The sequence below is a fragment of the Brachyhypopomus gauderio genome, unplaced genomic scaffold (genome assembly GCF_052324685.1).
Source record: "Brachyhypopomus gauderio isolate BG-103 unplaced genomic scaffold, BGAUD_0.2 sc64, whole genome shotgun sequence".
In the NCBI taxonomy this organism is placed as follows: domain Eukaryota; kingdom Metazoa; phylum Chordata; class Actinopteri; order Gymnotiformes; family Hypopomidae; genus Brachyhypopomus; species Brachyhypopomus gauderio.
This window is the reverse complement of record NW_027506885.1, coordinates 2150070-2163619: the sequence shown is the minus strand read 5'-3', so window position 1 is coordinate 2163619 and position 13550 is coordinate 2150070. Positions and strand designations below refer to the sequence as shown.

The 13550-nt window shown below is 41.6% G+C and overlaps 1 protein-coding gene across 1 annotated transcript in view; it reads left to right on the top strand.

Moving 5' to 3' along the window:
• Window positions 1–3898: 3898 nt before the first annotated feature.
• gsdf (gonadal somatic cell derived factor) overlaps window positions 3899–13550 on the top strand; it is a 9829-nt gene continuing 177 nt past the window's right edge. The window contains exons 1-7 of the mRNA XM_076988836.1: window positions 3899–4216; window positions 4952–5375; window positions 6702–6877; window positions 7325–7396; window positions 8556–8692; window positions 9865–12350; window positions 12539–13550. The exon at window positions 12539–13550 is cut by the window's right edge and continues 177 nt beyond it. Of these exons, the coding sequence (XP_076844951.1) occupies window positions 5254–5375; window positions 6702–6877; window positions 7325–7396; window positions 8556–8692; window positions 9865–10008 (651 nt within the window). The 5' untranslated portion in view covers window positions 3899–4216; window positions 4952–5253 and the 3' untranslated portion in view covers window positions 10009–12350; window positions 12539–13550. The remainder of the gene's footprint in view (window positions 4217–4951; window positions 5376–6701; window positions 6878–7324; window positions 7397–8555; window positions 8693–9864; window positions 12351–12538) is intronic.

Below are 13550 nucleotides of genomic sequence, written 5' to 3'. Positions count from 1 at the left end.
AGAATATTTATATTACTGGGAAATTAAAATATAAAGAAAACAAAAGAATACAAATTCTGTTATAAAAGGGAGTATTCGTCACATTTCTATTTTGAAAAAGAAAAAAATATGAAAGTACATAAAATAAGAAATCTATCTACTGCACTTTAATGGTAAAAAATCTGGTAAAGTATTGAAGTTTTTATTGATGTTATGAAACGTACTGGTACAATGCGGTATTAGGGTTGCAGCGGTAACCGGTTTCACGGTATACCACGGTATTAAAATGCACGGTTATCATACCGTGTGCGTTTGCTTATTACCGGTAAAAAGCAAGCCAGCGGAGAAACTGACCCGCGCATGCGCAACTCCGCTCCGGTTCAGCTACTCAGCACACAGCAGTGAGAATGGCAGAAAGTGCATCAGACTTAACACATTTTTTAACAAAAAAAAAAGCTAAACTAAAATCAGTGGCGAAAATGACGTAATCGCGGTGGCTCCGCCCGTGCGCGAGGGTCTCGCGCGCTGTCGATTCGCGAGGTCGTGCACCTCTCGAATTTTGTAACTAATGAACAAAGTCATGTTTGCAGGATTCATACACGTTTAAAAGGTGGAATTAAAACACTTGTACGTCACTTTAAAGGTCCGTTTCAATATTTCCCAGCACCTTAAACTTAATTAAGTTAAATATTTATACATATACTCGAAATAATTCGCTTTTTCATCACATTATTTAATGGTTGTTTATTTCCAAAACGCCCAATCTTAACGTCTTCACGTTCTCTCATGTTTCGTCCTGGAATTAAAAGAGGCTCGTATTTGTTAACGTAAGACAAAAGAACTGTGCGGAGTCGCTTGCTACGGTCACTAGTGAAAGTATAAACCTAGCTTTTTATGGTCCTTGCTTTCACTGGATGTGAAAGACGCTATTAATTTACATGCGTTCAAATTCTAACGTACCTGTTTTTGATATGTTAAAACCAGACTCGGTGTGAAAACCTTAAAATAGACATCTCTATTGTGATGATGTCAGAAATAAATCCTCTCTTCCTGCAGTATCTGTTATAGTTATAGTTGTATAGTTGTACTGCCAAGTTATATTCCAACTTGGCAGTACAACGGACGTTTACAACAGTTGTTGATCAGACACTGACCCAGGCTCAGTTTATCAGATATTAAATAATTTAAACTTAAATAATTGTACTGAAATCCATGATTTAGGTTTCTCTAATTTTGCAGTATTTATATAAACATGTGTACGGCTTATTTTTTTAAAGGACACATTTTGTATACAATAGTTCCAGGTTTCTACAATAAATAGTTAATTGAACAAAAATAACTTGTTGTAATTTCTTTAAGGGTCGGTGTATCTTTTAATAATATACAAACTAACTGTGATACCGTGATAACCGTGATACCGCGGTATTTTCTGAGACGGTTATCATACCGTGAAAATCTCATACCGTTGCAACCCTATGCGGTATTTATGCACAGTATAACAATACTGGCTGTGATGGCGAGGAATCATTTAAACCAGGGATGTCAAAGTCAAATACACGAGGGCCAAAAAAAAATTGCTACAAGCCGAGGGCCGGACTGGTTCAATGTTTATTAAAACATATTGAAATGATTGCACATAGCCTATTGAACCAAGACCTAACACAGTGTATATTATTTAATGTTTAAATGAATAAAGCAATATTTTCTTATGGATCTGTCAGTAATTTCAAACCCGTTCTCAGTGTCCACCTTACATTTAGTCATTTTTGAGAAGGGGGATAGCTGAACGTTGATGTCTGCTCTGACTGCTGATTTAGGTTTATACTTTCGCGAGTGACCATAGTGCGCGACTCCAAATTGTAATGTTGCTTTGTGTTTCAGGTTTGAAAAGTGCTGCAATTTAGGCTAAAGTACTTGAAAATGTTTTAAATTGTAACTACTTCGTTTCACAACAAATATCTGTCTGACTGAACAGTTCTCTTGTATTACGTTAACAAATACGAGCCTCTTGTAATTCCAGGACGAAACATGAGAGAACGTGAAGACGTTAAGATTGGGGAAAATAAACAACCATTAAATAATGTGAATAAAAAGCGAATTATTTCGAATCATTTCGAGTATATGTATAAATATTTAACATATTTAAGTTTAACGTGCTGGAAAATATTGAAATGGACCTTTAAAGTGACGTACAAGTGCTTGAATTCCACCTTATAAAGGTGTATGAACCCTGCAAACATGACTTTGTTCATTGCGCTGGCGGAGCCACTGCGATTACGTCATTTTCGCCGCGCGGACCCTCGCGACGCTTCGCGCTGCAGTGACTTCGCAGGCTACCGTTGCATTGTGGGGAATGTAGTGTTTGTGCGTACAAAACACCATCGGGCGGCTGTGGCCTGCGGGCCGGTTCTAATAGTAATTCAATATCATCCAGGGGGCCCTAGATAATCTAGCCTTGACTTTGACATATGTGGTTTAAACCATGAGCCGCGACGGCTTGCACGGGGGAAAGAGCAGCCTCGCGCGCTGTCGTGCACCTCTCGAATTTTGTAACTTCGCGCGCGCCGCGCCTCAGCGCAATGAAAAATATCATGTTTGCCGGGTTCATACACCTATACAAGGTGGAATTAAAGCACTTGTACCTCACTTTAAAGGTCCAGTTCAATATTTCTCAGCACGTTAAACTTAATTAAGTTAAATATTTATACATATACTCAAAATAATTCGCTTTTTTAATCACACTTTCAAAACGCCCAATCTTAACGTCTTCACGTTCTCTCATGTTTCGTCCTGGAATTACAAGAGGCTCGTATTTGTTAACCTAAGACAAGATAACTGTTCATTCAGACAGATATTTGTTGTGAAACGAAGTAGTTACAATTTCAACATTTTCAAGTACTTTAGCCTAAATTCCAGCACTTTTCAAATCTGAAAAAGCGACATTAAAATTCGTCAGGTAAATGTTCATTCCCCTGTTTTTTATTACCACATATCGTTTCGGACAACACTGCGCGGCAAGTATTTAAACACTTCCGCCGTTCGCGCAGGTTTAGGAGAACCAAGTTAGCCTAACCGCTAACGGCTAATAAAATAATTTAAGCAGCACCTATGTAAGAGGTGAGTAACATTAAAGCAACGAAAAACCACAGTTAAGCAAATATTACCATGTGGAAGTCAGTTTAAACTCAGAAGAGTGTTTACTAGTATACCTGTCTTTCACTCACACTAACAGAACATATACTGCCGAACTGAACCATTTGGGGCGGTCTGCCGATTTTTATATGACTCAAAGAGCCAATCAGGAATAAGCAAGGAAATATCTTCACGCTGTAAAGCAAAATGCATTTTTGTGATTGGTTCAGAGATAATAAAAAAAAGCCGTTGCTTGCATTGTGCTTGGGGGGGCAAAGACACAATTTGGGGGGGGCAATGCCCCCCTCTGCCCCCCCCTAGCGCCGGCCCTGCTGGGAAGCTACAATGTCCTCATGACGCATAAGCAAATAAGACCTAATAAACGTATCTCTGTTCATTGTGGCATAAATCTAAACAATCAAAGTATATACAGTTTCAGGGAACTGTTACTGCCTCTCTCCTTGTATCTGCAATGTATGCGCTTAGGCCAGTAGGGTTTGCAAATGAACAAAACGATTAAAACAAAACGTGCACACGAATTGTTAATCGTGTGAATGAATTACTAAATCGTGAGCATGAGTTTAATTAAAACATGCGCACGATTAAAACAAAACGTGCGCACGAATTGTTAATCGTGCGCACGAATTAATAAATCGTGAGCACGAATTACAGAAAACGTGCGCTCGAATGGTAAAACGTTCCCTCGGTTAAATTTTTTTTTTTACCCATGTCCCTTCCCGGGCTCCGTACAAGTCAGATACACAACGCTGGACAATTAGCTACATACCAAATTGGCCCCCATTGCTAAACCCGAAGGCAACACCATTGGCGAGCTAACCTGTGCGCTAGCCAGCCAGCTAAAAACTCCGGTCACGAACAGACTTTCTGTCAAAGAAACGTGAACGCGTCAAAATAATTAATATTCAGTTAGAGCCGATAAATTACTGACGAACAGACATTGAACATGTATTTTCCCCTTTACCTCAGAGACAGTCTGTAACGGCCCGTTTTGTCTGTGGAAAGTTCCAGAGTGGCGCGAGCGCGAGTCTCAACGGACAAACGTAACCGCCAATTTTGACCGTTGGTCCGACATCAAAATGTGGAGGTAAAGGACAAATACACGTTAATATACGGATAGAGCTAGCGTGTTTTTGTGTCTTAGATTTGTGTTGAAGTAAACATTCCTTGTCTTCAAACATATATTACCCATTTTAACTTAAAACGTAACAAATGTGCATTATAAAATGGCCAAGGATTGTGTGGTAAACCTTAAAAAACATACTGTTTGTAAAGTCGGCAATAAAAGGGAATGAAGTTAACATCTATTTTTATGAAGTGTAGGGTAAAGGGGTGTTGAAAGAGTGTTTCAGATATTTCGAACTTCAAAACAAATGTTCAGGAAGACAAATAGAATGAGGTTTTATTAGCACGTTTTTAAATACCCCAAAGTATCGGAGTAAACAGCATTTTCTCCAAATACGTTAATAAAACATATAAAACATTGTTAATAAAACAAAACCAGTTTTGATGTGTGACCCATTAGTGTGTGTGTATAATTAATACTGCTCTGCTATTCCATTATATAGTATATACCTCTTATATAATTTTAAACATGTAGGAAATTAACAGAAATAATGCCATTTGTGAGATTAGGGAGTGCTAAACATCATTAAACATAAATAATTGTGACCATAATAATCCCAAGGTTTGATCTGTGTTGTCCAAATCTGCTCTAAGGTTCAAAATTGATAATGTTACATATGTTACTGTTCTCTGAATAGTCCCATTGATAAAACACTGAAAAAATGAAAAAAATAGAGTAGTGTTTTTTTCTCCTCAGTCTTTTCCTCCCTCGCACCATCTCCCAGTTGTAAGACACGAAAACAATGTGGAGTATTCCAAGGACAGACCTGGAGTCCGTGGAGATAAAACGCAGGTTTCCCAGGCTGTCCGGGACAGCAGTTCTCTTCCTCCTCACGGTCGTGTTTCCATAGGCACACTGAGCAACGAAGCATCCCTGAGTAACATTCCCAGACCACTGCTCCTCCTGTATCTCCTGCGGCCTGGGACCAGTGCAAAGCACAGGCACCTTCCACCAAACCTCCGCCCTCCTCGTTACGCTTGCGTCCTGCTTTGGCCAACATGGCCCTGCTTCTCCTCCTGACCATCATGCTGGTCGTTTGCCAGCACGGTACTCCGGTTGTTCTCCGTCGCTCTCCAGGGGATCCTGGACATGATCAGACTTCTCCAGATGTCGTCAGCAGGTGAGCAACATCTCTTCACCCACCACAGACCCTTGGGCAGGGCTGATCCACACTCTGAACTGACAGTATTGCAACTTGGTTAAGAACTAATTGGCCACAAAGGGTGAAATCAGACATCAATATTACTCTAATAAAAGGGTGAAATCAGACATCAGCATTACTATATTCAACGGGTGAAATCAGACATCAATATTACTCTAATCAAAGGGTGAAATCAGACATCAGCATTACTCTATTCAACGGGTGAAATCAGACATCAGTATTACTCTAATCAAAGGGTGAAATCAGACATCAGCATTACTCTATTCAATGGGTGAAATCAGACATCAGCATTATTCAAAGGGCAAATTCAAATGTCAGCATTATTCAAAGGGTGAAATCATAGGTCAGTATTACTCTGTTCATGTCTGTTCTTTCTTGCTCTTCAGTCTCTTCGGTATTAAGGTATGGTAAGATTTATAGTGCTGTTCCCTTATTTTTAAGGCTTGTGAGGACACCGCCTTCATATTTAAACTAGATGTTAGAAATGTCATTGAACTCTGTGCAGGACATTTTTGGTTTACTGTTTCACTGACAACATTTTCTTAGTATTTTCAGTAGCATTTTAAAAAATGTTTAAGTCTATCTTCTATCTGAGTGCTTTCAGTATGCATACTGTTTCTAAAAATTATCTAATGTAGGAAGTTTCATGGAGTGTGAGGCTGAAGTGTGTGGTCAGGCTACTGGACTGAAATTGTGTGCAGTTCTGTTCTGGTTTTCGCGCCAGTGGTTTGTGTGAGATGGTGCAGGGAGAGTTGCTGGCGTGACCCATAATTACAGACACATGTATTACATGGCGTTCTTTTCTGGAATGAGTAACACTATCAATCCCCTCACAGGGCCAAGTCTCAGCCCCGCCCCCAGCCCAGCTCCTCCAAAGACCATAACCCCGTCGTAAATGATCCATCGTGTCGTATTTTATCCTGCAACCTGTCCTTGTTGAAGCAGAATACAATGTTTTGGCGTCCACCATTTTGGCCATGCAAAATGAATGCAGTCGTTTTTTTTCCCTCCAAGAGAGAACAGAACGACCAAGATGAGATTCTAGTGAATTTTTAATATTTTGTTGTAAGCAGGGGTGAAGAAATGTAGCTGTTATTATAAAAAATGGGTGAAATACATGTTGACCTGTTATTTATTTGTAGTATACTAAAAGTATTGTGTAAAGACAACATATTTTCAAATATCATGGTCTGTTTAACTGCTGTAGAATAATTACTATGAAAACCCATGAAAACCCCTGGCTGTCCGGTGTGCTCAAGATGGAGAACGTTGTATATTTCACAGGTGCACGGGGGAGGGCCTGCGTACCGTCCGAAAGGTCATCCTGGATTCCCTGAGTCTGCAGGCCGCGCCTCACGTGTCGGTTCCTGGAATGACGAGGCTCAGGGATCAGTGGAAAACGGCCTTTGAAGGAACAGGCCAAGCCACGGCACAGCGACTGAACAACCTCAACGTTCCTGGTATATTATGTATTGAGTTGGGAAAAATTTTATATTTGTATATTTTTATATTTATTTGTATATTTAGCAATTTTACATGACATGTGTGTGTATGTTTAATGTTTATAAATATAACTATGGTGTATTTAGGTAAGATATGTAGAGATATAGAAAATTGTAGTGAAGTTTCCAGGACCTCTGTCTCTCTGCAAACTTTGTGTACTTCACCTCAATTTATAATCAATCAATCAATCAATCAATCTATCTATCTATCTATCTATCTATCTATCTATCTATCTATCTATCTATCTATCTATCTATCTATCTTTCTCTCTCTCTATCTATCTATCTCTCTCTCTTACTTTTAACATCCCTGCATGTATATATATATACACACACACACAGGGTGTGTAAAATAATATTTTGCACCATGTCTTATAATGCAGTTTTGTGTTCTGTTTGGTGCAGAGAGCAGGTGCAGTGCAGGGGACTCCTCATCCCCCATGTGCTGCACACTCACCTCTCAAGTCTTCATCAAAGGTGAGCATTCTTAATTAATTATTCATGCATTTTAATTATGTTCATTAATAATCATTTCATTTCATTGGTCTGCCCACACTGTGGTGTCATATTTCCAGTGACATCTTTGATGAGTGATTTGTTTAGAACAGGGGTGTCAAGCTCATTTTCACCGCTGGCCACATAAGCATAATCGTTGCCATATGTAACTTATAAATGTAACTACTCCATAATGTTAAATAACTGAATTTATTATTTATTCAAGTTACAAATATTACATATATATTTGCATAGATGTATGCTTATTGCTCTGTTATTATAACATAAATCCTTTTTATTTGTTAAGTAATGCGAAACCCACATTTGTCCATCAATGAACGAACTATCCAAGTGAATAAAGAAAAACAACATCAAAGTCACATTTACTTTGTTCAAAACTTGAAATAACAAATAACTGAAAACAGCAACTGCTTCAAAAACGCTCCTTCTGAAAAAGACTTTGAAGCGCGGGCGATTTCTTCGGGTACAATAAAGCTAGCTTTTACTGCAGCATAGTTTGTGATTGTGGCTTTCACAAACACATTCTGTTGTGATCGCAGTTTGCCTTTTTATTCTTTGGCAATTTGTTGTTTTTCTTAATGCCTAATTTTGGCATTTAGCATTTAGAAATGTAGTTTTGGTCACTGCACGTATTTGACTTTTTTTGGATAATTTGGCTTTTTAAGCTCTCGATTTGGTCCACGGGCCTTGCGTTTGACACCTGTGGTTTAGAAAGTATTGCAGGTGTTGTCTGGAGATTTCATTTACGCATATATGAAATATACCTCAGTTTATGCTGTATTCAGTGCTGACATATTTGGCACACACGGTTTGTCTACAAATGGGTCAGAGCTCCAGTCATACGTAACTTCAGCATTATATACTGGTGCTAAGAATGATGGATCACAGCTAATAGTTAACTGTGAAATGTATGGAAATTTGTGGACACACTGGACTGAACTGAATTATAAACTTTCATATGAAAAGTGGAACATTGGTGAGAGTATAGAAGGTGTTCGGGTTTGAGAAGTCTGGACTTATTTGTGAAAATTGTGTTAGAAATCTGCTCTCCTCTTCCTAGTTGGAGCTTTGGAAAGGTCTCTGCATGGGACTGTGCTGACCTGTTCTCTGTGTGCGATAGATCTGGGCTGGGACCACTGGATCATCTACCCTGAAAGCTTCAGCTACACCCAGTGCAGTGCATACGACCCCCGCGTGGACCCCACCATCTCCCACTGTGCAGAGGACAGTCCCAAACGCCAGGTCTCCTCCTCACAGGTCAGCCCCACCAATAGACACGGAGAGAGAGTCTGTCTTTAACTCAAGGCGATCATTTAGGCACTGAGCTGATTGCATGAACACATTTTCCATTAACCTAAAAGGGCAGCTGATCTCACTAACTGAAGCAGGAGTTAGTTTGTTATCTGAAGCTCTTCCATGTGCTCAGTCGTCAGCTGCAATCTACCTTTGTTTTGGGGCAGTTTTGAGCAGTATATCGAGTCAGGAAAATAAATTGCAGCAGAAAATGGCTTGTACAAAATGTAGAATGTAATGGTATGCAGTAGCTATAGCAGTAAGTCCAGGGTACTTTATGTGTAGCAGTGAGGCACTACGCTTGTTCAGTGGACATCTGCACTACTAAAACATGTTGTGTACTATTGCAAACACACTGATGCATTGTACATTACTGTAACAGTGGCTTTGTAAAGCAAAGTATTACCAGATGTGATGCCATTGTTTACTTATGTTGTTATTACCAGCTATCCAAATTAAATTGACCAATTAATTTATTTTATTTATTATTTATAAGTGTTTTCAATGTATGATACCTATAAAATGCAGAGTGTAATTCAAAACAATAGTGCAGGACACATGATTTATATTATGAGGGTTTATATGATATCTTAAGTGTTTTCCATATATGTTCCGTGTCTCATGAACAAGCCACACGGTTCGGATATATAATTACGTTACCATTGGTAACACATATGACTGTAGATATTTGGAGTCCACTGATTGGCTGTTGTGTGGGAGTGTCTACCACACAAGACCTGAATGCTGGAGTGCTATCTGTGCTTTGACTGAACAGGTGTCCCAGTGTTTTCTCAGGCTAAAGTGAGTTTCTTTTTGCAAGGTCACCGTGTGTCAAGGAGCTCACAGGAACTATTTCTCCGTGCTGCTGAAATGTAGTCAGGGGGGATATTACAAGCAATGTCAGCAACAAATAGTTTAGCATAAACGTGACTGTTGGTCTCCTGATGTTTGTAGAGGAACTAGGTGACCCTGCAGATAGTTCTGCGTAAACAAATCAGGGACACAAGCCGAGAGACGTTTGGACGCCAGCCAGCCCGAAAGCCTTTTTTCTGTGGAGCTTTTTTTTAATATGTTTAGCAGAAAAACGTAAGAACATATTATGCTAATCCCTCTCTCTCTCCTCGTCCTTTCGTCAGAAGCTGTGCTGTGAGCCGACTTCCTACGACGTCCTACCCTTCCTCTACGTGGATGCGATGAGTACGCTCGTCATCACCTCCGTGCCCATGATCCGTGAGTGTGGCTGCCGACCCGTGGATGACCCCGAGGCCGTTAATCCATGAGAGGTCATGACCCCGGCTCTGAGTCCTTTCCCTTTTTACCTCTTAAGTCTTTGACACTGATGCAGCGTTTATCAAACAAAGTTCTCAACCTGGACTACTAATTAAAAACACAGTAATCTTTGCATTTTACAACACTGCTTGGAGCACTACAGCATGGAGGTCTGTCATGGACACTGTGAATATGGTCATTTCTGCAGCAGTTCAATCTATTCAACCACAGTGCATAAAATAAAAAGAAAATGTCTTATGAGGAAGATCAATGTGAGGGTTTAAAGTCAGCATTCAACCTCCATTGGTCTTTGAACTGTGTGTTTTGGTGTTTTTTCCTATGTAAGTGCTTTAGTGGCTGGGCTCTGGCCCACATCCAGACAGTGAGAGAGTGTTCCTCACACACACACACACACACACACACACACACACACCCCAGTGTAACAACTCTTCCGCACCAGCCTTTTCCCACGTTGGGCCTCTGGAACACTCCAGTAAACAGCCTGAAAAATGTTCTGCCTTAGAGGAGCATAAATTACCCTGAACATGTCTTCAGCCTCCGCTCCTGGGCCACCAGCACTTTGTGTTGGTATGTCTGATGTTGCTCACTGTTGTCAGATGTTAGTCTGTGTCCTGAGCCCAAAAGCTGTTTAAAGTATTGAATTCCCCCATGCCGTTCACAACATACACACATGGAAAAGTCTTATTTAGTCTTGCCATGTTCTCAAACATCCTAAACAATATTTGTCCAGTTGAATCACTTCTTGTCCTCAGCATATTAACCCTGTTCTGTAATGGTCCTGTTTACGATCTTTCAACCTGCTTGCCGAACAGTTCTGCTGTAGTCCATTTCTCACTGAGCAGTTCTGCTGTAGTCCATTTCTCACTGAGCAGTTCTGCTGTAGTCCATTTCTCAGTATGCAGTTCTGCTGTAGTCCATTTCTCACTGAGCAGTTCTGCTGTAGTCCATTTCTCACTGAGCAGTTCTGCTGTAGTCCATTTCTCACTGAGCAGTTCTGCTGTAGTCCATTTCTCAGTATGCAGTTCTGCTGTAGTCCATTTCTCACTGAGCAGTTCTGCTGTAGTCCATTTCTCACTGAGCAGTTCTGCTGTAGTCCATTTCTCACTGAGCAGTTCTGCTGTAGTCCATTTCTCAGTATGCAGTTCTGCTGTAGTCCATTTCTCACTGAGCAGTTCTGCTGTAGTCCATTTCTCACTGAGCAGTTCTGCTGTAGTCTATTTCTCACTGAGCAGTTCTGCTGTAGTACATTTCTCAGTATGCAGTTCTGCTGTAGTCCATTTCTCACTGAGCAATTCTGCTGTAGTCCATTTCTCACTGAGCAGTTCTGCTGTAGTCCATTTCTCATCTGTCTGCATTTAAGTCTCCAGCTTCTTCACGTTATTTCATTGAACTATTTATCTTCTTTGATTTTTAATGCATGTGTAAGTTTAATACAAGTCACTCCAGTACTAATGTTTTTCTTATAAACAATATATACAGCAAGGCAGTTTTGTACCAGATATGTGTATCAGCATACTGTTTTGTTAAATAAAAGTTTCATTTTAAAAAACATAAACTTGTAAGTCATTATTACATTCAACTCTAGCCTCAGTCATTATTGAAGTAAATTCGACGTGTGATCTAATTTACTATGATCATTAGTGCGTCGTCACCTTTATCAAAGGCTGCAGGGTAAATGACAACATGGCCGCAGGCACACACACCCTAACGGTATCAGTATCAGGAGCCCTCAGATATGATCGCATGCTATTGCATTTCATCGAGGTTGCCAGAAATCTTATTCTGGGAGCGTGTTGGCACATGTGGAGGTGAATCACACCTCAGCACGCCGGTCAGGGTCCCGGAACAGCCGCACTGGGACAGCCAGGCTGCAGGTCATCAGAACCGGCGCTCTCCTTCTGCCTAACACGCCTCTTTCTTTTATTTTTCCATCCTGACACTCCAGGAATTCAGAGTCCAACAGACAGCAGGAGGGGGAGGGAATAAAGGAAAAACAAACAGAAAAATACCATCACCAGAGAGTGAGAGAAAAACAGAGAGAGAGAGAGAGAGAGAGAGGGAGGATTTTCCCCTCCCCTGAACCCACTCGGAGACAGCATGGCGTATGTCAGGTCTTTCTGGTTGCCGTGGGGAACTCTGTGTTCTCTGCTACTTTCCCTGTTTGCTCAGGACACGTCCTGGGAGTGTAGGAGTAAGGATGACCTCCTCACGGAGATGTCACGGGACGTGAACCTGCCGTCAGCGTGCATGCTTCACTGCACCGCCCGCACGTACGCCCGGGTTCTGGAGACGCAGGACAGGCTCACCGTCCGCTTCCGAGAGTCCCATGCTGGTGAGTCCCCACAAGCACAGGAATACACAGCTCTGACGTTCTCTGATTAATGTCTTCGAGGCACGTCTGTAGAGCTGCAGGTCCGTAGCACTGATGAGCTCTTTGGCCTTAAAAGGCTGTGTTCTCTGTCCTGGGTAAGTCTGCCTGTGTAGTAGCCCTGCTTTAACACTGCGGTTGTCTGTATGCAGAGAAAGCGGAGGAATACTGCTGGTCCACGCAGGTCCAGTGCAGCCCGTCCCAACGTCTGCGGAGCGCCTTCGTCGTCTTACCGGTGGACACGGCGGTGGAAGACAGGGCCAGCGTGGGCGTGGAGGTCAGCTGGGACGCCAGCACGCTCACGCTGCCCCGACACCTGGGACGCTCTCCTCTCCCCTCCGCCTGCGGCTTACGCTTTGATGTGACGGAGCTCCTCGTGAGGAAGGAGCGGCCGGCCGTGGTCTGCGTGAGAGTCGTTCCCAAGCAGCCGAGCGTCCTGCGTGGGGGGCTGAGGTGCCCCCCGTTTCTGGCTACAACATGGAAGCCCTGGCTTCAAGGAGAGGGCTGAAGAACAGTGCTGTGATCTTACAAATCTGCGCCGGGGGGATTATATTATAATATAATAATGGAGGGATTATTTTTGTACAGAATGTAACGTTGGGTGCACGTGGGATGTGCACCGATGTTGCTATCAGACAACAAGCAAGTCTCACTACACAGATATATACAATCACCCAACAAGGAACTCAAAAATGTGCCTTTGACATTAAACTTCATGCCTAAGATCGAGACATTATATGTAGGTCCAGTAACAATGAATCATATAGCAGTGAGAAATGTGTACGGTGAGCAGTGTGTATAATTATTTGACTATTTGAATAAATATTGTGAAGTGTTTTTAAGCTGAAAGCTAATCACTACAGCAGAAGCAGTTTAAATTGTTCAAGACTGAACGCAGCATGTAGTTGGAGAAGCGGTGAAAGACTCACGCCTGAAACTCACGGCCTTTCTCATTAACAACCTGGAAAAGCCCAGAACCTGGGACACGGGACTGCCACGGAGACCCTGGAGCTGTGTCAGCCCTGGTCTCCTAGTACACCTTCATCTGAACAAGCTGTGCTCTCCACAGAAACATGGGGATTAATATCAAGGTGTGGCAACGCTGTTTCCATGAAAATATGACTTTTTAGCCAAACCCAGGTAATATGATTTTATACTTGGATC